This window comes from Manis javanica, chromosome 14, assembly GCF_040802235.1.
Source record: "Manis javanica isolate MJ-LG chromosome 14, MJ_LKY, whole genome shotgun sequence".
In the NCBI taxonomy this organism is placed as follows: domain Eukaryota; kingdom Metazoa; phylum Chordata; class Mammalia; order Pholidota; family Manidae; genus Manis; species Manis javanica.
Genome location: NC_133169.1, coordinates 49,189,256 through 49,215,999, shown reverse-complemented (window position 1 = coordinate 49,215,999; position 26,744 = coordinate 49,189,256). Strand labels below are relative to the sequence as shown.

Sequence of the window (26,744 nt, the reverse complement as noted above, 5' to 3'; positions counted from 1 at the left end):
AAGAATGGAAAGAACTATAAGGCAAGAAATTTGTGCATTCTCTAGAAAAGGCAAGCAAGAAAATGGATTCTGTCCCTAGAGCCTTCAGAAAGTATTACAGCCCTGCTAATACCTGGAATTTAGGTCACTGAGACCAGTCTCTGAGTTCTGACCTCCAGAATCATAAGATACTTTGTGTTGTTTTAAGCCACTATGTTTGTGGTACTTTGTTATAGCAGAAATAGGAAACCAACACAATGCCTGTAGTATCTTGTTTTCTTTTTTAACCCTATATTATCTCATTTTTTAACTTCAATTTTATCATTTAATTCTCACCTGTTGCTTCTACAACAGTCAGTGAGTTTATTCTACTTTCCTTTTTTCTCTCCCTTCTTTTATTTTTTTGTTTCATTTTTTTTACATTGTTTGAAAATATAAGACATTTTGTTCCACTCTTGCTCCGTATTTGAGTTAGTCTTAGATGTACAACTACATATGTTAATGTTGACCATGAGTCTAACTGCCAGATTTATTCCAGTTGTCTGATTTAATGAATTTCATCATGTAGTATAGGCCTCAATTGATCATGAGTACAGAATTAAGAATTGTTTCATGTGTTTAAAACATTTCTTTGTAGCTCTGATGACTGAAGGACAGCTTTAGAAAGATAGGTCTAAAGTTTCTGGCTCAGATTTTCTTTCCTTATATTCTTTGAAATAATGCTTGTATGTGTATTTAAAATCAGATATCAGTCTAAGTTTATTTCCCAATTAAGTTATTTAATTGTTTTATTTTAGGCCAGTCATGCTTTCATTTAATTCTTTAGCTATGGTTTTAGTTCTTTAAACATAATGGTGGTTCTGAAGTTCCTGTCTGCTAATTCCTGCATTTAGACTCCCTCAAAGACCATTTCTTGTAGACTGCTTTTTTACCCTGAGTATGTGTAACATTTTCTTGTTTTATTTTGCATGTACAATAATTTTTGTTGAAAACCAGACATCTTAGGTAATATATAATGGTGACTATAGCATTTTTTTCCCTTTCCTCTGAAGGTGTTTGTTCCTGTTGCTTTCTCTGGTTGTTTAGACATGTATTACTTGCCTGTAATTCATCTCTGTGACCTGTTTTCCCCAAGATATGTGGCCTCTGCAGTCTCCCTTCAATTTGTCTCCTTTATTTGCTGTTTGAGCTCGACCTCTTTGGCATCAGCACTGTGTCTGCATCACTTTGACATCAGCCATGTTATGGTATTTATGCCATTGCTTCTCCTCTGCATGTGCCTGCTGGCTCATGTTTAGTCAGGAATATGCGGATTGTGTAGGAACACTCTTATTTCTCATTTATGGATGTGTGGAAAACTTCTCAAGGTCTCTTTTGGCTATCTTATTCCTGAATATCTCTGAAATTTCTGGTTAGTCTGAAGTTCATTGCTTACCCCAGCCAGGATCACAGTGTCATTCTAAAGGAGCTGCTGTCCCATCTATCTGCCATTGAGATCTGTTACTGAAGAAACTGCTGGACATGGGTTATTTCCATACTCCACTTCAAACCAAATCAACCCCCTGTAGCATCGAAGTCGCTGGTTTCCACAGCTTTCCACACTCTGAAAGAATGACGATGCTCACCTGGCCCGGGTGGAGGATTCCAGAATCCATTGGCAAGAATGCCACAGACTTACACTGTTCTTGCCCAAAGTTTATAGCTTTTTCATGAATGGTCACTTCTCAGCTTAGTGTATGCCTTTGGTTGATTTCAAGAACTTGTTACTTTTGACAATTTAAAGCCAAGTTTTATCATTGCTTTTCAAGAAGAGGATAATTACCCTGCTGTTCTAGAATTCCTCCTTCCATGAATATAATTTTTACCTCATGAGTATAATTTTGGCCCCTCTTAGAGAGACGTAGGGGGTCACTGTGGTCTGTGGAAAATACTTTGAGAATAGCAGCTGCCACTTTGTTAGTCATGAGATCAGGTAGTATACATTTCTAACTTTATTCTTTTCCATAGTCATTTTGGATGTTCTAGATCCTTTGTATTTTTGCATATAAATTTTAGAATCAGATTTTTAATTTTTACAGAAAAGCCTGTGGTGATTTTGATTAGGATTGCATTGAATCTATAACTTAATTTGGAAAGAATACAATATTGAGTCTTCCAATCCATAAACATGGTATATCACTCTTTGAATTAGGTCTTTAATTTCTTCCAACAAGATTTTATAGTTTTTTTCAGTGTACAGGTTTTATATGTTATTTAAAAATTTTCAATATGTTTAATGTTTTTTGATGACATTGCAAAGGTTATTTTTTCAGTTCAATATTCAGTTGTTCATTTCTAGTGTATTTGAGTGGAAATTAGTTCTGTGTATTGACTTTGTATCTTACAAACTTGCTAAAGTTGCTTATTAGTCCTAATAGCTCTTTAAGAAAAAAATAATTTATAAGGATATTCTACACAGGTAATTTTGTTTTCTATTATGTCTTTTGCAAATGAAGGCAGAATTAGCTGTTTCTTTCCGATCCGTTTGACGCTTCTTTGTCTTCCTGTGCTGCACTGGCTAGGACATCCAGTACAGTGTGAGCAGAGGTGGTGGAATCAGAAGTCCTTGCATTGGTTCTGATATTTGGGGGAAACATTCATTCTTTTACCATTAATATAATGCAAGTTGTAGTTTACCCTAGATTTGTTTTATCAAGATGAGAGAACTAGTCCTCTATAGTTGGCTGAGTTTTTAATCAGTAATGGGTGTTGAATTTTGACAATTTCTTTTTCTTTTTTAGGTCAGGAGTCAGTAACGTATGTCTTGCTGGCTGAATATAGCCTGCTGCCTGTTTTTGAATGACTTATAAGCTAAGAATGAATTTTACACTTTTAAACGTTTGAAAAAAATGTTACTGTTTACTGTTACTATGTTTTTGTCACTTTCCTCTTCTCCCTGACTAGATTTACAGCACTCCATGTTTAGGCCCTTTGCTTGTAAATCCGACAGCAGATAGAACTGTAGTCAATGCATGAATGTGTCTAGCTGGATAAAGATAGGAGGTTAATGATCTTGGAATACTTGGCATCAGAGCCACAATCAAAAGCAGTGTCTAGAAATTGTAATACCACCCTACTCACACTCTGGGCAACCTTTTTGTATCTTCCTTCCGGGCTGTGTGAGACCCTCCTGGATAAGCAGAGGTGTGTTTTGTGTTCCAGGTGACTGTGGCTTTCAGAGACGTGGCTGTGGAATGAGTGGCAGATGTGGAACCCTGCTCAGAGGACTCTGTACAAGGGTGTATGGCTGGAGAACTATGCCAACCTGACCTCTCTAGGGAGGAAGTGCTTCTTGAAGGACACTCCCTCTGGTTTCTGGACATCTTAGCTGTTCTAGAACAACTGCCATGCTCAGCAGTCAGGATATGGGTGCAAAAACAATGACATCCTGTTCTGTGCACCTCAGGGAAGATCTGGATTTGTAGTTGAAAATGTGTGGATGTTTTGTGTTGTGTCTGACACTGCATATCCTGTCCTGTGTCTCCAGGCTCTTCCCTTACCCTTCGGGGAGATGACTCTTCTGGATTTCTAAATCCATAGTCACCTTCCCTTCCTCAGCCCTCCCAGTGCCAAATGCTCTCTCTGCAGAAGTCAGCATTTGAGCCTCCCACCATGGCTTGTCTGGGATCTTTCTCTGAGTGCCACCTGAATTTTCTTTCCTTATGAACAGGAATTTCATTTTCCAAACTAAAACATCCCTTAGCTGGAATGAGGGACAGAGCCCTGAAGAGGGAAAGGGCTGCCCACTGAGCCCCTGTTCAGGTGAGTGGGGAGCACAGGGAGGATGGTGCCCTGGATCCGCAGTAGGTAGGAGGGATGAGGAGTGCAGGGGAGGAAGCTCTGCTCCAGGCCTCCCAGGCTGGGGCAATGGCTCCTTTCTAAACCTTTGTCCCACCAGAGGGGCTCTTCCACCATCCTTGTCACCTTCTTCCAGCAAAAAGCCTTTGTTTTATTGGCCTGCCTTTTCTGGCACGTTCCATTGCTTCTCATTTAGGGCTTCATTTTTTCAGCCTGACCTTCATAACAGTTCCCACCCCATGGGCCTGTCTGCTGCCCAACTCCTGAAAACTGCCTTTCTTTTCTTCTTGACCTGGTAAATCCTTCTTTGTCTGTTATTTCTACTTCTTCATGTATTTCAGCTATTTTTTTCTTCTTTTAATCTATTTTGTAATATTTAAAAATACAACAGAAGTTTGAAGAATAACAAAATGAACATCTGTGTGCCAGTCTCTTAATCTAAGAAATTAAGTTTTAATGAAACATTTAAACCTCTTTTTCTACTTTCCATAATGCATCTGACCCCATTTCCCAGAGAGAACAGTTTTTCTAAATTAGGTGTCTATCGTATCATTATCATACATGGTTTTATTCTTTTGCTTCATATATATGTATTCATTAAACCCTACATCATGTTTTATCTAATTTTAGTCTTTACATAAATGACATCATACCACATGCATTCCTCTGTGACTTTTCTCCAGGAATCCGAGTGGTGAGGCTCACGGTGCTGTGTGTTGGCGCTGGTTTGTGCAGTCCCAGAGCAGTCCAGTCGCCCACTGTATGACCCCTGTGGTGTGATTGTTCCATTTCTTTCATGTCGGACACTCAGATGTTACCGGTTTGTGGCTTTGTTGTTACCTTGAACATTATTTTTCTCATGCTATAGGCTTCATTTATCTGTAGCATGTGTTTTATTGGGATATAGTTGATATGCTATATTATATTTTTTCAGATGCATAGCACAGTGATTTGGAAACTGTCTGCATTATTAGATGCTCATCATGACAAGTGCAGCTACCCTTGTCACCATGCCAGGATCTAACAACATGAGTGGTTATAGTCTCCATGTGTACTTCTGTTCCCCAGTACACACTGAGCATGGTGCACCTTCTTTATCCCCTCCACCTATTTCATCCATTCCCTTCCTACCACCCCTATGGTAACCAACAGTCTGTCATCAGTCTTTATGGACTATTTCTTTTGCTTGTTTTGTTTTTTTGCATTCCACATGTAAGTGAAATCATGTGGCATTTGTCTTTATCTGACTTTTTCACTTAGTGTGATACCTCTAGGTTCATCCACACTGGTACAAATGCGAGCTTTCCTTCTTTTTTGTGGCTGAGTAATATTCCATTCTATATATATACCACATCTTCTTTATCCATTCATGTATCAGTGGGCACTTGGGTTGTTTCCATATCTTGGCCATTGCAAATAATGTTGCAGTAAACGTAAGTGTGCATTTATCTTTTCAAAGTAGTGATTTTTTTTTGCTTCAGGTAAATTCACAGAAGTGGAATTGCTGGGTTATATGGTAATTGTATTTTTAGTTTTTTGAGAAACTTCCATACTGCTTTCCACAGTGGCTGCACCAATTTACACTCCCACCAACAGTGTAGGAGGGTTTCCCTTTCTCCACATCCTCACCAACACTAGTTATTTGTTGTCTTTTGGATAATAGCCACTCTGACTAGTGTGAGGGATACCTTATTGTGGGTTTGATTTGCATTCCCCTGATGATTAGTGATGTGGAGCATCTTTTCATGTGCATATTGGCCATTTGTATGTATTTGAAAAAATGTCTATTCAGGTCCTCTGCCCATTTATTAATCAGGTTGTTTTTTGGTGTTGAGTTGTATGAGTTCTTCATATATTTTGAATATTAGCCCCTTATCAGATATATCATTTTCAATATATTCTCCCAACAGTAGGCCTCCTTTTGGTTTTGTTGATGTTGTACTTTGCTGTGCAGAAGCTTTTCAACTTGTTGTAGTACACTTACTTATTTTTGCTTTTGATTCCCTTGCCTGGAAAGACATATCAAAAAAAATATTACTCATGTTGATGTTCAAGAGATTCCTAAGTTTTCTTCTAAGAGTTTCATAGTTTCATGTCTTACCTTTAGGTCTTAAATCCATGTTGAGTTTACTTTTGTGTATGGTTTTAAAACAGTGTCCAGTTTCATTCTCTTGCTATTGCTGTCCAGTTCTGCCAACATCATTTATTGAAGATACTTTTCCACATTGTATATTTTTGCCTCCTTTGTCATATATTAATTGGCCATATATGGGTTTATTTCTGTGCTCTCGATTCTGTTCCATTGATCCATGTATCCTTGCACCTATTATGATTTTTTATTGTGGTACATACAATGAAATGAACAAATCTTAGAGTATAGCTCATTGAATTTTGACGTGTATACACTCATGTAACTCACTCTGATCAAGATACCATTAGTCTCACTAATTTTTTTCCCTTCACCTTTTTCAGTCATCCCCCAATATTACAGAAATCACCACTCTGCTCTTGTGTTTATGAGTCTATTTCAGTTTTGTTTGTTCACTGTGTTATTTTTAGATTCCACATATAAGAGAAATCATATGGTATTTGTCTTTCTCTGTCTGACTTATTTCACTGAGCATAATACCATCCCAGTTGTGACACATAAATGCAGTGGAATTGAAGCCAAAACCAGGCCCTGTAACAGGTCTGTTTGTTGAGTTTCCACCTGTCCACAGTCTGTGAGCCAGGAAACTTCAGTTCAGATTTAATTCATACTCTTCTTGAACAACTCTTCTATCCTGCTTCCTATATTTGAGGGATCCACCAGACCTAAGGATTTCTGTGTCTCCAGACCAAGTCCCCTTTTCATAGGGAAGTTCCCTGTGGACATATCCACTTAGTTCAGATTATTATCTTCAGTCAGAGAAAACCACTGTGTCAGATACTTACATCACAAGATAAGTGTGGGCAGGGCAGAAAAGCTGGCATGATTGTACCAATTTGAAGAACAGCCTCTTCTGCTTGCCTGAAAGTTTCCTAGGCTGGACAGAATGTAGACCCTCCACTGATGACGGTTTTCTGGGTTTCAGTCATAGGTAAAAGAGAAATGGAAAACAGTTCCTGTAAAGGATACAGAGGTGGGAGATGGAGATTTTGTTGCAAAGCCGTCACATGCGTTTTGGGGAACAAGTCTTCTCCTAAGACAGTGGAATAGCCCTGGTGCCACACCCATGACTACCCTGATGGACACTGTTGTCTCTGGAGCAAGACCAAACCTGGAAATGCATCTCTGTGCCAATTGCTATCTGACCTTCTCCAACCAACACTTCCTTGGTCAACATGTTCTGCACAGATGTCCCCCCATGATCATCTCAATTGTGGGTGCCGACAATCACCTTCAACCAAGTGATCTCTGCTGAGAGGGTCAGAAGCTGCAAGGGCAACAAGTTCTGAGCAAAGCTCACCACAGAAGGGCACAAAGAAGAAGGCTGCCAGTCCTTGATGTGGTGGATGAGTGAATGGGGGTCTTGAGGGACATTTTGCAGTCCACCCCTAGGGCAACCTCCAAACTGTAAGGAAGGAACTAGAAACAGTGACAGACATAGAACCCAGCCCTGGAGAAGCAGCCAGAGGTTTAAAGTGGGTGGAATTTTCACCATGTGGAGCAGTCAGCTGGCAGAGTGTGAGAGGGGTTTTAGCAGAAGTCAAACCTCCTCCTTTCATGGGCACATTCAGAGGGGAGGCTGTACACACAGGGCTTTGGCAGTGCATCATCCCTCATCAGACCCCAGAGGAGAGACCTTGGGGATAAGCCCTTCATGTGTAGGGAGTGTGGGTGTGGAAGTCAAATCTCCACAGACATCAGAGGTCACACTCAGGGGAGAAGCATTTTCTGTGCAATGAGTGTGGGCAGCCTTTTTCTGCAGAGTCCTCCCTTCTTGCATACCAGAGGGCACACCGTGGGGAAAAGCCTTACGTGTGCAGGGAATGTAGACATGGCTTTTGACAGCCATCAATCCTCGTTAAACACTGCTGAATACACTCAAAGGAGAAATCCTTTGTGTGCAAAGAGTGTGGACCGGGCTTCTGCCTGATGTTCAGTCTCCTCAGACACCAGAACACCCATGCATGCTTTCTGTGCATGGAGTGTGGAAACAGCTTCAGCTGCAAGTCAGCCCTGGTCAGACACCAGTTCACACACTCAGGGGAGAAGCACTTTGTGTGAAGAGAGTGTGGGCATGGCTTCAGCCCCAAGGCGGCTCTCTTCAGACACTAGAGGACACAGCGGAGGAGCCAGAGCACTTTGTATGCAGGGAATGTGGGAAAGTCTTTCGTTGTAAGTCGGCTGTCATCAGACACCAGCGAACACACTCTGGGGAGAAGCCTTTTGTGTGCGAGAAATGTGGGCAAGCCTTCATCTTTAAGTCATATCTTATCCCACACCAAAGGACACACCTCAGGGAGAGGCTTTTTGTGTACAGCGAGTGTGGGTAAGACTTTATGGAAGAACTGACGCTCATCACACAGCCGCAGACCCACTCAGGAGACGCCATATCTGTGTAGAGAGTGTGGGCAATGCCTTACTCAGATGTCAGCTCTCATCAAGCATCAGAGGATACACTCAAAGGAAAACCCCTTTGTGTGCAGGGAATGTGGGCAGGACTTCATATTAAAGTCAAATGCTTTCTGACCCCAGAGGATACACTCAGGTGGCCAGCAATTTTTGTGCCACACAGGGGGAAAGCCTTTATGCCTGGGGAGTGTTGGTGAAGCCTTAGCTGGAAGCCAGTCTTTGTCAGATGCAGGATGTGTTCAGGGGAGAAGCAGTTTTTGTGCAGGGAGTGTGGATGGGGCTTTATTTGTATGCCACATCTCAGTGTATACAGGAGGACACTATTTGGCCACCACCACCCCATCCCAGCACAAAGGGACTTCAGGAAGAGTCTTCTGGCCCTTTGCATGCCCTGTGAATGTGAAGTAGCATGGAAAGCAGTAGAAAAATGAAGCTTTTCTTAATTCAAAAAGATAGTCAAACTGGTCTGGTTTCTCTCCCTCAGTCATTTGATTTGTCACAACGTGACTTCTTTACAGAACTGTGAACACACACCTCACTTATTTGTCTGTGAGGACAGAGGACATTGGGACTGGTACAGAAAACTCAAACTCAGCCTTTGTTTACCCCAAGAAATTGAACTCCTGGGAAAAAACGAGTCTGAAGTCACATTTGTATATTCATTATAGAACTTAAACCTGCAGACAGGGATAAGAGAATCCTAGGTGTGGGAGACATTTCTCCACAGGGCTCTTGTTTTTTGACTTGGACTATTGTTTCAAGGTTGTTTAGTAAGAAGCCTGGGTAGATAGAGTGTCTTCCTCTAGGGCAGAAAGCAGATATGTTTCCTGTCTAGGAAAATAGAATATGTCTTTATCCAGGATAAAATCTGGGCAGGTTTGCTTGCAGCCCGTTTAAAAATATTGTGGTTTTCTTAGGCTTAGAGATCCTCTGCTGTGACATAAACATATTGTGAGCACATCTACTGATCTCACCTCTGTGGAACCTCTGTGAGGCTCAGGGAGTATGGCGAACCAATACAAACAGGAACATCTGTTATCTGTTGGGTCATGAGTAATAAACTCCTTTCTTTGTGACCTAGGAGTCTGGTGTCTTCCACTGGAATCCATGCAACTGGCAAGCTAGAGTAGGTTAAATCTCATACTTTTCACAGTCTTGGGGGTGAGAGCAATAGCTTTTCCTTTTAAAATGTTTATTGAGATGTAATTCACCCTTTTAAAGTGTACAATACAATGACTTTAAGTATATTCACAGTTAAGCAACCATCATCACAATTTTACATTTTCATTACCTAAAAAAAAAAAAAAACACCCCAGCCATCATTCCCAAATACCTACATCCCCAACCCTAGGATACCAATAATCTGTTTTTTATTCTTATCAGTCTTTTCATTTAGGACATTTTGTATAAATAGAATCATACACATGTGGTCTTTGTGACTGGCTTTTTTTACTTAGCATAGTATTTTCAAGGTTCATGTTGGAGCAGGTGCAATACTTCATTTATTTTTCTTGCTGAATAATATTCCATATTATGGTTATACCATATTTTATCTATCCAAATGAACATTTGGATTGTTTCCACTTTTTGGCTTGGGGTTTTCTTAGGCTTAGAGATAATTTTGCTCTGAACATTCATGTTCAAGCATTTGTACATGAATGTTTTCATTTCTCTTGGACATATACCTAAGAGTGGAATTGCTAAATGATATGGTAAAATTTAAAGATCAAAAAAGAAATCAATGAAGGAGAAAACAGACAAGGAAAATCAATAAAACCAAAAGCTCATCCTTTGAGATCAAAAGCATTGATAAGCTTATAGCCAGACTGATCAGGAAGATAGAGAAAATGCAATTCAATCAATATAAAAAATGAGAGAGGTAACATCACCACAAAGACACAGGTATTAAGAAGACAAAGGATTATTATGTAAGTTTTTACACAAATAAATTAAATGGAATAGTCAAATTTCTTAAAAGAAAGAAGATAAGACTATGAATGCAGACATGAGCAAGATGGCAAAATGAGAAGCCCTAGGCCTTTATTCTCCCACACAAATAGAAACTTAGCAACAGCCTACAAACCAAGTTGCCTTTATGAGAACTCCAGAAACAAGTTAAGAGCAGCAGTACTCCAGGCAAGTGGAAAGCCAAGAACTACATTGAAGTGGGTAGGAAAGTTTGTCAAGTTTTGCATGCCTCATATTCTCCCTCTACATAGCAGCAAAGACTATTATAGAACCAATGGATCAAAGAAGAAATCATAAGAGAAATGAGAACATACATTGGTACAAATGAAAATGAATACACAACATACCAAAATTAATGGATGCAGTGAAAGCAGTACAAAGAATACAGTGTTATGAGTTTAGTGGCAAATGCTTACATAAAAAGAAAGCTATTAAGTCAATAAACTAATTTTATTTATTTTATTAAAGTATCATTGATATACACTCTTATGAGGGTTTCACAAGAAAAACAATGTTGTTTGCTACTTTCACCCATATTACTGAGTTCTCCCCAATACCCCATTGCAGTCACTGTCCATCAGTGTAGTAAGATGCCACAAAGTCAGTACTTATCTTCTCTGTGCTACACTGTCTTCCCCATGACCCCCCAACACCATGTGAAATAATCATAATATGCCTCAATCCTATCTCCCTCCCTCCCCAACCCGCCTTCCTCCACTCCTCCCCTTTGGTAACCGCTAGTCCCTTCTTGGAGTCTGTGAGTCTGCTGCTGTTTTGTTCCTTCAGTTTTGCTTTGTTGTTATACTCCATAAATGAGGGAAATCATTTGCTATTTGTCTTTCTCTGCCTGACTTATTTCACTGAGAATAATACCCTCCAGCTCCATCCATGTTGTTGCAAAGGGTATCAATAACCTAACTCTACACCTCAAGGAATTAGAAAAAGTATAAACTAAACCCAAAGTTAGTGAAAAGAAGGAAATACTAGAGATTAGAGATAAATGAAATAGAGAATGGAAAGGCAACAGAAATAATCAGCAAAACTAAGAGTTTTTTTGAATAGCTCAACAAAATTGACAAACCCTTACCTAGATTCAGAAAAAAAGGTGAGCCTCAAATAATTAATATCAGAAATGAAAAAGAGGACATTAAAACTGATGCCACAGAAATAAACAGAATAGAATACTATGAATCATCATATGCCAACTAGTTGGATTAGTTGAAGAAATAGTTAAATTGCTAGAAACATAATTTACAAACACTGAATCATGAAGAAATAAAAAATCTGAACAGATCTATAATCAGTAAGGAGATTAGGTTAGTAATGATTAAAAAAAAAAGCTTCCAACAAAGAAAATGCCAGCACAAGATAGCTTCACTGAAAAATTCTTCCAAATATTTAAAGAAGGATTAATACCAATCCACAGACTCATACAAAAAATTGAAGAGTAGGGAACACTCCTATATTTGTTCTACAAAACATTATTATCCTGATAGTAAAGCCAGACAAAGAAAACTAGAGACCAATATCCCTGATGAACATTAATGCAAAAATCTTTGACTAAATACTAGAAAATGGATTTAAATGGCACATTAAAAAATTTACACTATGACAAAGTGGAATTTATTCCTAAAATGCAAGCATGGTTCAACATACAAAAAAACCAAAGTATGTGTACCACATAAATTTAATGGGCAAATACTACGATTATTTCAATTGATACAGAAAAAGCATTTGACAAAATTCAACACCCTTTCATGATAGCACTAAAGAAACTAGGAATAGAAAGACACTATTTCAACATAATAGAGGCCATATATGAGAAACCCACAGCTAATGTCAAATACAGTGGTGAAAGACTGAGTTTTTCCTCTAAGATTAGGGACGTGTGAGGATGCCCACTCTTGCCACTTCTGTTCAACATAGTACTAGAATTCCTAGCCAAAATTATTAGACAAGAAAAAGAAGTAAAAGGAACCCAAATTATAAAGGAAGAAGTAAAATTAACTCTTTTTGAAAATGGCATGATCTTCTATGTAGAAAACTAAAGACTCCAACAAAAAGCCTCTTAGAACTAAGAAAGTCAGTAAAATTGCAGAATATAAAACATTAAAAACCCAGTTGTGTTTCTATGCACTACCAATGAAAACGTCAAAAAGGAAATTAAGAAAACAATCCTTTTTACAATAGTATCAAAAAGAGAGCTCTGGGAGCTATCACCAGAGGAGAAGGGGAAGGTAGATGATGCTTTCCCAGCCCTGCCTCAACCCAACTGGTAGGGCCCTGGTGGGAGCCAGCCCCAAATACTCCATCCCCCTTGCTGATGGTTCCGCACTGAGGCATTTCTCTGAACACCTGCCTGTCAGCCTGCCTGGCCTGCTCAGCTCATCAGTGGATTTTGCTGTTTGGCAGATGGAAGGAGACTATGCTTCCTGATAGGTGAAGGGATATTTTTGCAGCTTTTCCAGCCTAATCTCAGTCCAACTGGGAAGGTGCCTGCAGGAGCTAGCTCCAAATGCTCCTCCTTCCTTGCTGATGCCCCAGACACATGCTGGGCTCCCCTGTGCACCTGCCCTGTCCACCCCATCAGAATAGCAGCACCACCATCAAAGCCCAGCAGGCAGAGGGCTGCCCTTCCTACAGTGATCCCAGCAGAAGTGCACCTGCAGGGCCAGCTATTGTGAGCTGCCAGCCACGGCAGACTGAGATCAGCCACTGCTGGCAAACAGGCAGAAAGCTGACTCTGCCCACAATGATCCCAGCACAAGTGACACTGCAGGGTTCACAAAGGGTCAGCTGAGGTAAGCTGCCATCCACAGCAGACTGAGATGAGCCACTGTCAGCAGACAGGCAGAGGGGTGGTACTGCCCACGATGACCCCAGCAGAAGCACCACTGCATGGCTCATAAAGGGCCTCTGTTGAGAGAGGTCAACCATTGCCTGCAGGCAGGCAGAAAGGTGGCCCAACCACAGCCCACCAACAGCAACTGGGGTTCCACCAAAAAGGAGAAACAGGCACTGCTGAGCAAAGACTCTTGAACTTGTCACCACAGGATGCCTTCTTCATAGAACCATTACTCTCTAGACCAGGAGGCATAGTGGATCTATCTAATACAAAGGAAGAAACACATAAACTCAGACTAAATGAGAAGCCAGAGAACTATTTTCCAAACAAACAAAACTACAGGATAAGGCATCAGAAAGAATGGTGTCTTGTGAAACAGAGATCACCAGTATTGATAGAGATTTCAAAACAACAATCATAATGATGCTCACTGACCTGCAGAAAAGAATTGATCTCAGAATTTCAACAGATAGGAGATTTGAAAAAGAGCCACTCAGAGCTGAAGAATAAAGTAACTGAAATGAAAAATACAATGGAGAGAATGAATAATAGATTGCTGCAAGTAGAGGAGGTAATCAGTGAGATGGAAATTAGAAAACAGGAAAACAACAAAGCTGGGAAACATCAGAAAAAAGTCTCTACAAATGAGAGGATGCTGAGAGCTGCATGACAAGTCCAAGTAAGATAATATTCTCATAATAGGGGTACCAGAAGAAGAGAGAGACAGAGAAGTAGAAAGTCTCTTTGAAGAAATACTGAAAACTTTGCTAATCTAGGGAAGGAAGTAGACACCCAGGTTCTGGAAGAGCAGACAGCCCCTAACAAATGTAACCCCAGGAAGACACCACCAAGACACAAAATAATTAAACTGACAAAGATTTAAGATAAAAAGGGTTTTGAAAGAAGCTAGAGAGAGGCAAAAAATTACTTATAACAGCAACCCAATGAGGCTATCAGCAGATTTTTCAGCAGAAACTTTACAAGCCAGGAGGAAGTAGTGGCATGAAATATTTAATGTATTGAAACAGAATGATCTTCAGCCAGGAATTCCCTACCTAGGCAAAGACAGATTAAAAGTTTCTCAGATAAATGAAAGTTGAAAGAATTCACTGCCACTAAACTGGCCTTACAGGATATGTTAAAGGGACTTTGGTAGATGGAACTGTTCTTAAGGCTAAATATTTTTCATCACTGAACATAAACACACAGGAAAGGTAGTAGACCAATTACTAAGTAAGTAATTATGAAGTTAAAAAAAACCCAACCAAAGTAGTAAAATCAACTATACACAAAATCAGTCAATAGATACACAAAAGATGTAGATTACAACATCTTTTTCATAAAGTATGGAGGAGGAAGAATAAAAAAGAAGTACTTTTAGACTGTGTTCAAAATAGAGTGATCAGATATAGACTGTTAAATATTTAGGAAACTTTAAACCTTATGATAACCACCAGCCTAAAGTCTATAACAGATACATGAAAAAATTAAAGAAATCCAATGACTACATTAAAGAAAACCATCAAATAACTTCAGAAGAGTATAAGACAGGAAGAAAGGATCAGAAAGGAACTACAAAAACGACCAGAAAACAATACAATGGTAATAAGTATATACCTATCAAAAACTACCTTAAATGTAAATGGACTGAATGCACCAATCAAAAGACAACAGGGTGGTAGAACGAACAAAGAAACAAGACCTATCTATATGCTGCCTACAAGAGACTCACTTCAGACCTAAAGACGTACTTAGATTGAAATGGAAAGGATGGAAAAAGATTTTACATGCAAATAATGAGAAAAAAGCAGGAGTAGCAGTACTTGTATCAGACAAAATAGATTTAAAAGCAAAGAGTGTAACAAGAGACAAAAAGAACATTACATAATGATAAAGGGATCTGTCCAACAAGAGGATATAACATAAATATTTATGCACCCAATATAGGAACACCTAAATGTGTAAAAGAAATACTAACATACTTAAGGGGGAAATGGATGGAACAAAATCATATTAGGAGATTTTAACACCCAGCTACATCAATGGACGGGTCATCTGGAGAGAAAGTAAATAAGGAAAGAGGAGCATTGAATGACAAATTAGACCAGATGGACTTATCAGATATATATAGAACATTTCACCCCAGAGCAGCAGGATACACATTTTACTGAAGGGCAAATGGGACATTGTCCAGAATACATCACATATTAGGGCACAAAAAGAGCCTCATTTAATTAAAAGAGATTGAAATTGTACCAAGCATCTTTTAATATCACAATGGTATGAAACTAGAGATAAATTACATGAAGAAAACAAGAAAACCTCAAAACATATGGAAGCTAAACAACATGCTTCTAAGTAGTGAATGGATCAATGAACAAATCACAGGGGAAATCAAGCAGTACATGGAGATAAATGAAAACAGAAATACAACAGTTGAAAATATGTGGAGCTGCAAAAGCCATTCTAAGGTGGAAGCATATAGCAATACAGGCCTACCTCAAGAAACTAGAACAATCCCAAATAAACAGTCTAAACTCACAACTAAAGAAACTAAAAAAGTAAGAACGAATTAAAGCCAAAGTTAGCATAAGGAGTGACATAAAAAAGATCAGAGCAGAAATAAATATAATAGAGAATAAGAAAACAATAGAAAAAAATCAATGAAACAAAGAGGTGGTTCTTTGGGAAAATAAAAATAGACAAACCCCTAGCCAAATTTATTAAGAAAAAGACACAAATAAAATCAGAAATGAAAATGGAGAAAAATTAAAGCTGACACCACAGAAATACAAAGAATTGTTAGAGAATACTATGAAAAATTGCATCAATTAAAGGGACAACCTAGAAGAGATGGACAAATTCCTAGAGAAGTACAGTCTTTCAAGACTCACCCAGGATGAAACATAAATCTGAACATACCAAATATCACTGAAGAAATTGAATTGGTATTAAAAACAACTCCCAACAAACAAAAGTCCTGCACCTGATGGCTTCACAGCTGAATTCTACTAAACATTTGAAGAAGAGCTAATACACACCCTTCCTAAAGTATTCCAAAAAGTAGAAAAGAAGGGGATAGTTCCAAACTCATTCTAAGAGGTCAGCTTCACTCTAATACCAAAACCAGGCAGAGATAACACAAAAAAGAAAACTACAGACCAATATCCCTGATAAACGTAGATGCAAAAATCCTCAACAAAATTTTAGTAAACAAAATTCAAAAATACCTCGAAAGGATCATCCATCATGACCAAATGCTAATATTTCTAGGGATGCAAGGAAGACACAGTATTCATATATCAATCAATGTGGTACACAACATTAACAAAAGGAAGGATAAAAACCATATGATCATCTCAATATATGCTGAAAAAAACACTTGAAAAAATTCCATATCCATTCGTGATTAAAAAATCTCAACAAAATGGGTATAGAAGGAATATATTTCAACACAATAAAGACCATATACAACAAACCTACAGCTAACATCATAGTCAATGGCATAAAGCTGAAAGCTTCTCCTCTGAGATCAGTAACAAGACAAGGAAGCCCATGCTCACCATTATTATTCAACACAGTCCTGGAAGTCCTAGCCATGACAATCAGACAAGAAAAAGAGATAAAAGGCACCCAGATTGGTAAGGAAGAAATAAAACTCTCACTATTTGAAGATGACTATTATACATGAAAAACCCTAAAGACTCCACCAAAAACCTATTAGGACTAATAACTGGATTCAGCAAAGTTGCATGATACGAAATTAATACACAGAAATCTGTTGCATTCCTATATACTATCAATGAACTATTAGAAAGATTAGTCAGGAAAATAATTCCATTTACAATTGTATCCAAAAGAATAAAATACCTAGGAATAAATCTAACCAAGGAGGCGAAACACCTGTACTCTGAAAACTATAAGATACTGATGAAAGGAAATGAAGGAGACACAAATCCATGGAAATCTATCTCATGCTCACATATAGGAAGTATTAGTATTGTCAAAATTACCATCTGGCCCAGATAAATTTACAGATTCAATGCAATCCTTATTGAAATACAAATGGCATTTTTCAATACACTTCAGCAAAGAATCCTAAAATGTATATGGAAACACAAAAGATCCTGAATAGTCAAAGCAGTCTTTAGGAAGAACAAAGCTGGGAGAATTATGCTCCTGGCACTCAACTATATTATAAAGCTATGGAAATCAAAACAGTATGATACTGGCACAAGAACAGATCCATAGATCAGTGGAACAGAATAGGGAGCCCAGATGTAAATCCACACATATATGATCAATTAATATACACTAACAGAGCCATGAATATGCAATGGGAAAAAGTCTCTTCAATAAATGGTGTAGTTATTGCCATTTTATTAGTTGTTTTTTGTGTTTTTGTACTTCCTGTCTTTTTTCCTGTCTTATACACTTTTATCATTATTTGATGATTTTCCTTAGTGTAAGTTATGCTTGGATTAAAAAAATTTGTATCTATTATAGGTTTCAAGTTTGTGGTTACCATAAAGTTTATATAGTTTCCTAAATATGTAATTACCTATACAAAGTTGATAGGCACTCTATTTTGAGCACAACATAAAAGAACTACATTTTTATTCTTTTTCCTCCTCCACACTTTATGAATAAGATATCCTAATCTACACTGTTTGTGTGTCCCTTATTTTGTGTATAGTCAATTTTACTCTTTTTAAAAACTTACTTAGTAAGTAATTAGTCTGTTACTTTAAGTGTATGTTTATTTTCACTGATGAAAAGTATTTAGGCTGAAGTACATTTCCATGTACAGTGGCAGCTTTATGATATCTTGTCAGGCCATTTTAGTGGTGGTGAATTCTTTTAACTTCCATTTACCTGGGAATCTTTTAATCTCTCCTTCAGTTCTCAGTGATTACCTAGCTGGGTAGAGAATTATTGGTTGTAGGTTCTTCCTTTTAGTATCTTGAATATTTCATGCCACTCCCCTTTGGACTATAAAGTTTCTGCTGAGAAATCCATTGATAACCTTATGGAGTTTCCCTTACAAGTAACTGTTTGCCTTTTTACTGTTTTTATGATTCTTTCTTTATCTTTAATCTTTGCCATTTTAATTACTATATGTCTTGGTGTTGTCTTCCTGAGGTTCCTTTTGTTAGGGGTTCTCTACACTTCCAAGATTGGGTGTGTATTTCCTTCCCCCAAGATTGAGGATGTTTCCAGCTATTATTTCTCAAAGAGATTTTTTAAATCCTTTGTCTCTCTCTTTACTTCTGGGACCCATATTAAGTGAATATTGTTTCATTTGGAGTTGTCCAATAGCTATGTTGGCATCTTCTCATTTTTAGATAATTTTGTCTTGGTTTCTCATCTTGTTTGTTTTCCTGTTCTCTATTTTCTATCTCATTGGTTGTCTCCTGTGCTTCCAGCAGTCTATTATTAATTCTCTACATTGTTTTTCATTTCAGTTATTCTATTATTCAACTCTAAGTTCAAATCTTCTATCTCTTTGTTGAAGTCCTCCTTGAGATCATCAATTATTTTCTGCAGATCAGTGAGCATGTTTATGGCTGTTACTTTGAAATCTTTATAAAGAAGATTGGTGATTTCCATTTCATTTAGCCTTTTCTTGTGTTTTATCTTGTTCTTTTTTTGGAACATATTCCTCTGCCTCCACATTTTACCTGGGTTTCTGTGTTTCATCCTTTGTATTAAATAGATCAGCTATGCCTCCTGGTCTAGAAAGTGACAGATTTCTGAAGAAGGCATCTTGTGGTGCCCAGGAGCTTAGGGCTTTGCTCTCTTGTGTCTGGTTCTCCTTTGTTGTGGTGCCCCAGTCACTGTTGGTAGGCTGTGGGTGAGGCTGCCTTTCTGCCTGTCTGTGGGCAGTGGCTGATCCCTGTCAAAAGAGGCTGATAGCTTGCCTCAGTGTGCCCTTTGTATGATGTAAGGCACTTCTACTGGTATTCATTGTGGGTGGGGCTGTCCTCTGGCTGCAGGCCAGCAATGGCAGCTGCTTTGGGGCCTGGTGCAGTAGGCAGGGTGGGTGTCCAGAGGAGCAGTGTGCAGGGCTGAGACACCAGCGAGGGGCTGGAGAGTTTAGAGTTGGCTACCACAGAAGCCCAATCAGTTGGACTGAGGGAGTGCCCAGAAAACTGAGGGATCCTCCCTCTACCTGTAAGGCAGCAAAGTTTCCCTTCACCTGCCCAGGTAGGAAGGTCTGACCACTCCTTAGCCAAGCAGGCAGTGACGAGGGGCAGTTGCGCAGGGAAGTGCACCAAGAGGCTGAGCCATCAGTGAGGGAGCTGGAGCATTTGGAGATGGCTCCAATGAGCTCCCGACCAGTTTGCCGAGGGAGGGCTGGGGTAGCCCTGTCCACCTGACCTTTCTCCTGCAGGGAGAACTCCTTCCAACTTTTGCCCCACTAGTATACTTCCTGCTACTGGCAAATCTTTCAAACCACTGCCTCTGTGTTTGGTCTCAGTGTGACTGACAGAGTGTGTCTGTCCTACAAAACTGACTGCAGTCTCTGCCTCCAAAAGTTCTCCAACTCTCCGTGGTGTCCAGCTCCATTAATCACTAAAGACCAATGCTCTGTGCACTCCTGTTCCCTTAGCAGATCTCCAGGGTCAGGTGTGCCTTATTCCTGAGCACTTGCTGCCCTCCCCCACCACTCCATTCCTCTTTCTCTTGTCTGTGTGCTGGAATGGGGAAGAGGCTTGGGTCCCAGTGGATATTGGCTCTGCACCTTCACCCTTCTCTGTGTGGTCTTGTCTTCTTTCCCAGGCATAGACAGTCTGTTCTGCAGTCTTCAGGTGGTTTTCAGTGTTAGCTGTATTTGCTTCCTTGGTGTGTATATGGGAGGAGGTTTTTTCCCTGTCTTCCTACTCTTCCATCTTTTCTACCTCTTAATCCTCAAACTTTAAAGAGAGTGTTAAAAAGTCAAACATATTTGGAATTTATCAGAAAATTATTTTCATATTGCTTTTATGATTCTTGGCCTATCCAACCTACATAGTTTCATCCTTTTGAAAAATTAGGGTCAAGATAGTAGAGAGGAAGAGAGGGAATTCGTGAAGATTCATTTGGAGTAGTAGTTGTCTTAGTCCAAAACCATCCCCTCTAAACAGGAAAGAGCATTTTGAAGTACCTTCCCCTTCACCTCAAGGGGCCTTCAGGTGAAAAAAAAAAGAGCTATTTGGAGGCTTCAGTAAATGCATATTATACTTGGAAAGGGACAGAATGAGCCTGGATGGAACTTCCAGAGGACAAGATAATAGCCAACACCAGAGACAGTGGTGGAGCCAAGAAAGTCTTGGCTGTTGCAATGGTTTTAAGACAAAATGTGAAATGGGCTATGCATCAGAGAGGGCCACCATTCAGGGAGTGTGGGCAGGGATGTTCTGAGTCTAATTCAGTAGGACCACCGCAGGGACAAAGGGATCAAGAAGCAAAATACTGGGAGAGAATGCTGGGTCCCCAGGGGCAACAAAAAGTGATGTAAGCTGCCTCAGAAGGAGATGCATCAGCTCAGGCTGGGGAGCTGCATGTCCCTTGTTCCAATATGGAGGCTTCTAAAAACCCACACATTTCTCAGGAGAGAAGAGTCTGTTCTTCAAACACCTGCCAGGCTCAGACTGTGGAAGAAAGGGCCTTTGGTAATTCTTTCTCTGCCTCTATGAATGGCTCAAACAGGAGGACCCTGTGGTCATCACTGACATGCTGGTGGAGAAGGGGCATGGAAAGAGGGGAGCTGCCCACAGCCCCTCCCTCAAGCCCGAAGTTCACCTGGAAGGAGGCTTATCTGGGGAAAGGACAAGGCTGAATGTGGAATGAGGACCCGAGGTTTTTCATATCATGGGATTGGACTGTCAAATCAATGAATTTACATTCCGTTTATAACTGAAATTGCTTATAATACTTTTATTATGAGGTTATGAGCCTGTTGAAATTTTCATTCAGCTGAAGGGGTAATATGTTGGAAAGGACAAGAGGAAACACAAACAAAATAGAATTTAGGCCACATATAAGGACCATACTTGTCCAGTTAATCCACTACACATATTAATTACCCACTCATTCTTAAATACCACTCCGAATGGCATGGGATCTCCCCTGATGATAGGTGCTGAAGAGGGGTGGAAGTGACCTGTGACAGCACAGGCGGGGATTTCACCTCTGCGGGCTCTTCTGAGCAGCCTGAGGTGGAGCTGATATTCTTCCTCTTTGTCCTGACATTCTGCACCATAACCCTTGTGTAACGTGGCCATCATCCTATTCTCTATTCTAGATGCTTGCCTCCACATACCCATGTATTTCTTCTTCAGAAACCTTCCTGCTCGACCTGCTTCACCACCAGCATTGTACCCCAGATCCTGGCAAACATGTGGGGCAGCAACAAGGAGTTCAGCTACGCTGGCTGCTTGGTCCCTACTGAGTGGCCTTGGCACTTGGCCCCACCAAGTGTGTGCTCCTTGCAGTGATGGCAGTTGACCTCTATTTGTGGTTTGGCCTCTGTGCTATGCCTCCAGCATTCCAGGCTGTGCCACCTCCTGGCAGCAGCTTCCTGGTCCTCTGGATTTGCCAGTTCCTTTCTACATGCCTCAGTGTCAATGGTGTTGTTTTGATATAGAAACCAGCATATGGACCATTTCTTCTGTGAACTCTTGTTCATTGTCAAACTCTCCTGTGTGGCTACTGGCTGAGCAGAGTCCAGAATGTTTATTATCTGGCTAATAATCCTAGGCATGCCTGTCTTCATCATCCTGACCTCTTATATGTGCATTTTCAGGGGAGTAGTAAAAATGTGCTCAGTAGAGGAAAGGAAAAAGGCCTTTGGGACCTGTGCCTCCCACCTAACATAGTGATCTCAGTCTACTATGGGGCCATTATGTTTTTCTATGTGTAGCCAAAGGACAACTACTCCCAGGACCAGAGCAAAGCACTGGCAGTGCTCCACATGATCCTTGCATCCACCCTCAACCCTCTTATCTACATGCTTAGGAACAAGGATGTGAAGAAATCAGGAGAGTGATGGGGAAGGAGCAGGTGGGGGCGGTAAAGAGCTGGAAAGCTGGTGAGGCAAGTACAGGAGACACAGTTTGGGGATGTACCTGTTTCGTATTTTGAATATTGTTAGGTAATGTGGCAGTAACCATAGGGGTGCATGCATCTTTTCAGATCAGAGATTTTGTTTTCTTCAGGTAAATTCCTGCAGGTGGAGTTACTGGGTCATATGGTATTTTATTTTTAGTTTTTTGAGGAACCTCCAACCTGCCTCCCATAGTGGCTGCACCAATTTACATTGCCACCAACAGTGTAGGGGCATTCCCTTTTCTTCACATTCTCACCAACACTTGTTGTTTCTCTTCTTTTGGATAGGATCGTTCAGACTGGTGTGAGGTGATTGTGGTTTTGATTTGCATTTTCCAGATGATTAATGATATGGAGCATCTTTTTGTGTGCCTGTTGGCCATCTGTATTCATAAATGATTTATCCAATAAGGGGTTAACATCCAAAATATATAAATAACTCATACAACTCTACAGCAAAACAAACAAACAAACCCCACCTGATTAAAAAGTGGGTCGAGGACTGGAACACATGTTTCCAAAGAAGCAAACATGTTTTTCTTTGTTCTATTTTTACTTAGAAAAAGTACTGCCATGATTCTCCATCCTCTCCAGATGCCACCCCACATGTCTGTTTCCCTCTGTAGACACAGAAAATCTCCCCTGAAAGGTTATCTCCATTCCAGGTCTCTATTGCTCACCGTCCATCCCTACGAGTCCACCACAGCAGGATTCCTGCAGCATCGCAAACTGCCCTGTGGTGACCTCTCTTCCTCGTGCTAACCCCCAAGTTATTCTCATCTCTATATTTTTTCATACATTTATATCATGTACTGTTGCTCATTCTTTCCTTTGGAAAAAACATTATTCACTTTGTCACCAGGATTGACGTATGTCTTTCCCCTCCAACTTCACTGACTGCTTCTACTCTGCCTCCCCATCTTCCACTGACGTGTTGGTGTTACTCGCCTCGTCTGCTCTGTCCACAGTCCCTCCTTGGTACTTTACTCCAGTAACTTGGTTTTCGACCATCTAAACACTTCCTCCAACTCTAGCATCATGTATCAGCTGCTTACTTGACATCTTCATTTGGATCTATAATAGAAACTTCACCTAACATGTCCACACTGCACTTTGATCTCTACATTTGGTTCCCTACACTCTAAGATCAAGACAGTAGCCAGAGTGATTCTGTAAAAACAGAAGGTGGGTTTTTGTGGGTCACAATTTGCAAAAATTATGGAACATTCATCAGTGTGTCTCAGAATAAAAGCCAAAAACCTTTTCATGGCTTACTAAACTGAGCATGACCCGCCTGCAGTCCCTCCCACTGTCCTCAAAACACTCCCTTTGCCCTCCCCAGGTGATGTGCACCTCCCTGTCCCTGATGCAGCTTCCCAGACTCCCTGAGTCTCATGCCCTCATCTCCTTCAGACTTGGCTCAAATCTCACCGTTAAACAGGGACTCTCCTGACCACACCTTTGAAAATACAGATTCTCTTGCCACTACCAGCAAACCTTTTCATCCTAAATTTATTTTGCAGCATGTTAAATATTATGGTCATGTCACTGAAAAATATGAGCCCAATTAAAACATTATTTGTGTCTCTGTGTTCACTGATGCATGGCCAAAAGCTGAAGAGTTTTACCTTATCAATGATACTTAGCCACGTGAATTGTCCATGACTTTTAAAACCCTGGACATGGAGAATTGGACACTTGGTAAATGGCTGTCAATTGATTAATTGAGATAAGAGATAGTACCTTCAGGTCTGATGTGTTGGGGTTGGAAGCCTGTGTGTATTTAAGAAGGGGATCCTGGAGGGGTATGAACAGGGAAGAAACCGTACTTCCCCCAAATGTCATAGCATGGGACCAGAGTCTGCTAACTCAAGTTCTAAACAGAAACTCATTGGTTCTGTTGATATTTTTGTATAAAGAAATCTAAAGCCAGCACTTATCTCACTGGTCTGGGCACTACATGAATATCAGTTTCATTTTTTCAGGCTGATTGGTTTACTACAAAATTTAATCTTCAACAACTGTATTAAATTCCAGAAAGGAAAATAAAATCCCTGGAACAAATCGCTTAAATTATCTAGTCGTATTGGTTATAGAAGTCACTATGTATTAATTAAAAATTCAGTTTTCATTTATTAATCCTGGATCCTAACATTTGTATTCCTTTTTAATTAAATCAATTGAGACTTGGTTTCTCCACCATAATTTACAGATCAATAGAAGCCTCAGAGGAAAAAAGTTACTCTCTGGAAGACTGTACTTTGGAGCAATAAAACTTTTATTTTCTAGCAACTGAAAACAATTAGCTGTCTAAGTTCACTTTCTCCTCTATTGCTATACAACCTGTGTAATCACTTCTCACCCAATGTAGGAAGAAATGTTTGTGACCTCAGATGGTGACTTTACTTCAAAACACTTCTAAATGTATCAAGAGAACCCTCTGCAGCTGAGAGACTAATTTGTTCTTCCTCTGGACAAATCAGAAAGTTCACTGTGCACAACCAGGGTTGCAGTCCGTGGGGAGGGAGAAACCCTCTCTTCTGCTCGTCTTATAACCCGGATCCAGGCTCCCGGGTCCGGCTGTAGCCGTCAGAGGCGTCCCCTGACCTGGCTCGTGGGGCTCAGATCGGTAAGTGCCCCTGTGTCTGCAGCTGCTGCGTGAAGGGAGCAATCTGGGCATCTTTGCAAGAATGCACTTCCCATACTTTTTTCTATCCAATTCTTTTTATACTACCTGCTTTGCCCCTGCTCCGTGTCAGCCTCCTCCCGGCCTGTTCCTACACCCACATGCCTCTGTCCTTGTTTCCTGATTGTTGTTCTCTATTCTGTTTCTCTCATCTCTCCTCTGTTATTTATTTGTGCTGTCTCCTGCCTTTATTTCTCTTCATCTCTTACTCTCACTGCTTTGATTAATTTATTTGCTGTGTTTGAAACTCCATTTTTAATTTCCTCTTGAATTCTTCTCTGCTTTTCCTCCTATCCTCCAGGTTTGATACTTCCTTTTTTCTGTGTTTCCATTCTATTTATTTTCTTCTATATTTTGTTCCCTTCATTCAGTTCCTTACATTCTTTGACACAGTTTTACTATAATGCTTTCCCTTCCTCTTTAATGGCTTTTACACATCACTTATCATCACTCATTCCTATGTAACGTAACTCTTCAACATGTCCTAATTTTCTGAAATTAAAAAATTTAACAAGTTTACTTTCATTCTGACTCTTTCCTGTTTGTTTTTCCTTTTATGTATAATTATTCTAAATCTCTTTTTGGAAGATCTAATTAATGCCATTAAAAGTAATTTATGGAACAATAATGGAATTTGGAAACAAAAAATTCAAGGAAGTTCTCTATAAAATTTTTAATTCATTTGAATCTACACATATATATGTATATAACATAATATTTTCTAATGTAGTATTCCCAAGTTCAAATTCACAAGCTTATTTGAAAAATAAAGAGCTGCTTTTCTCTAAGGTGTGTTTCCAGTAAAATATTGCTTGTATGTTATTTTCACAAGTTTGTGTAAATTTATATAGTGATTCCCATTTCTGTCTTACAAACAATATTATTGAAGAGTTATTTCAGAAGGAATTATTTAGGTCAGTGTCACAAGTAAAATAACATATTACAAAAAATTTCACATATGTAAAATACCATGATCAATAATGATTTTTCGCACCCTTTTAGTGCATACATGGAATGGAAATATGTTGAACAAGTAAAAGGAATGATGTAAAATATATCATTTTCATATACCAGTAGGTTTGATTATGCAAGATATGGAAATATCTTATGCAACAGATCAAATAATCAGACGATGTCAGAATTGGCATTCTTTTCAACTAGTTAACGTAATACTAAAGCACTTATATCAACCTAATAACCTGTAAGGGGTCATTTCTTTCACTGCATTATACACACTGGTACCTGGAAACTCATTTGCAAATGGATGGACAAGAGGGGCCAGGAGAAAACACCCCCAGCTCCAGGCCACATTGTGAGGTGGGGGGAGAGAGCCCGCTGCCCCCCAGGGGGCTGTGCACACAGAGTACCCAGAGGGTGGAGGGATGGGGAGAACTGGGGTCCTGGTCATTACAGAAGGTTCTAGGGGCAGCAGGAAAGCTTGAGGACCCCGGGGCTCGGCTGGTGACTGATGCCAGCCCAGGAGCTCTAGCTGTGCCAGTGGGTGATTGTTTCCCCATTTGTTTTATATACTTTGTTTTGCCTCCTGTCAGCCTTCCCTTGTCCTGTCCAGCGCCTTCTGCTCAGCGCCTCCTCCGACCCACACCTGTGAAATTCTCACTTTTGTCCTATTTCTCATATTGCGTGTCCATCATTGTCGGTGTCCTGCTGCGCCCCCCACCCCCCTTAGTGCCGGGAGGCCGCCCCCTCCATCAGTGTCCTCCCCGGCCCCCCCCCCCCCCCCCCCCCCCGCCCCGCTCTCCCAGGCTCGGCCTCTCATGTGA

The 26,744-nt window shown here is 40.0% G+C and overlaps 1 protein-coding gene across 1 annotated transcript; it reads left to right on the top strand.

The window, feature by feature from the left end:
- Nucleotides 1-7,929: 7,929 nt before the first annotated feature.
- Nucleotides 7,930-26,744, top strand: OR2Y1 (olfactory receptor family 2 subfamily Y member 1). Its single transcript, XM_073221449.1, is given in 11 exon segments — nt 7,930-8,291; nt 21,319-21,441; nt 21,443-21,516; nt 21,519-21,611; nt 21,614-21,682; nt 21,685-21,711; nt 21,714-22,042; nt 22,045-22,204; nt 22,207-22,241; nt 24,844-24,906; nt 26,727-26,744. Coding segments are annotated over 11 exon segments (1,353 nt in total).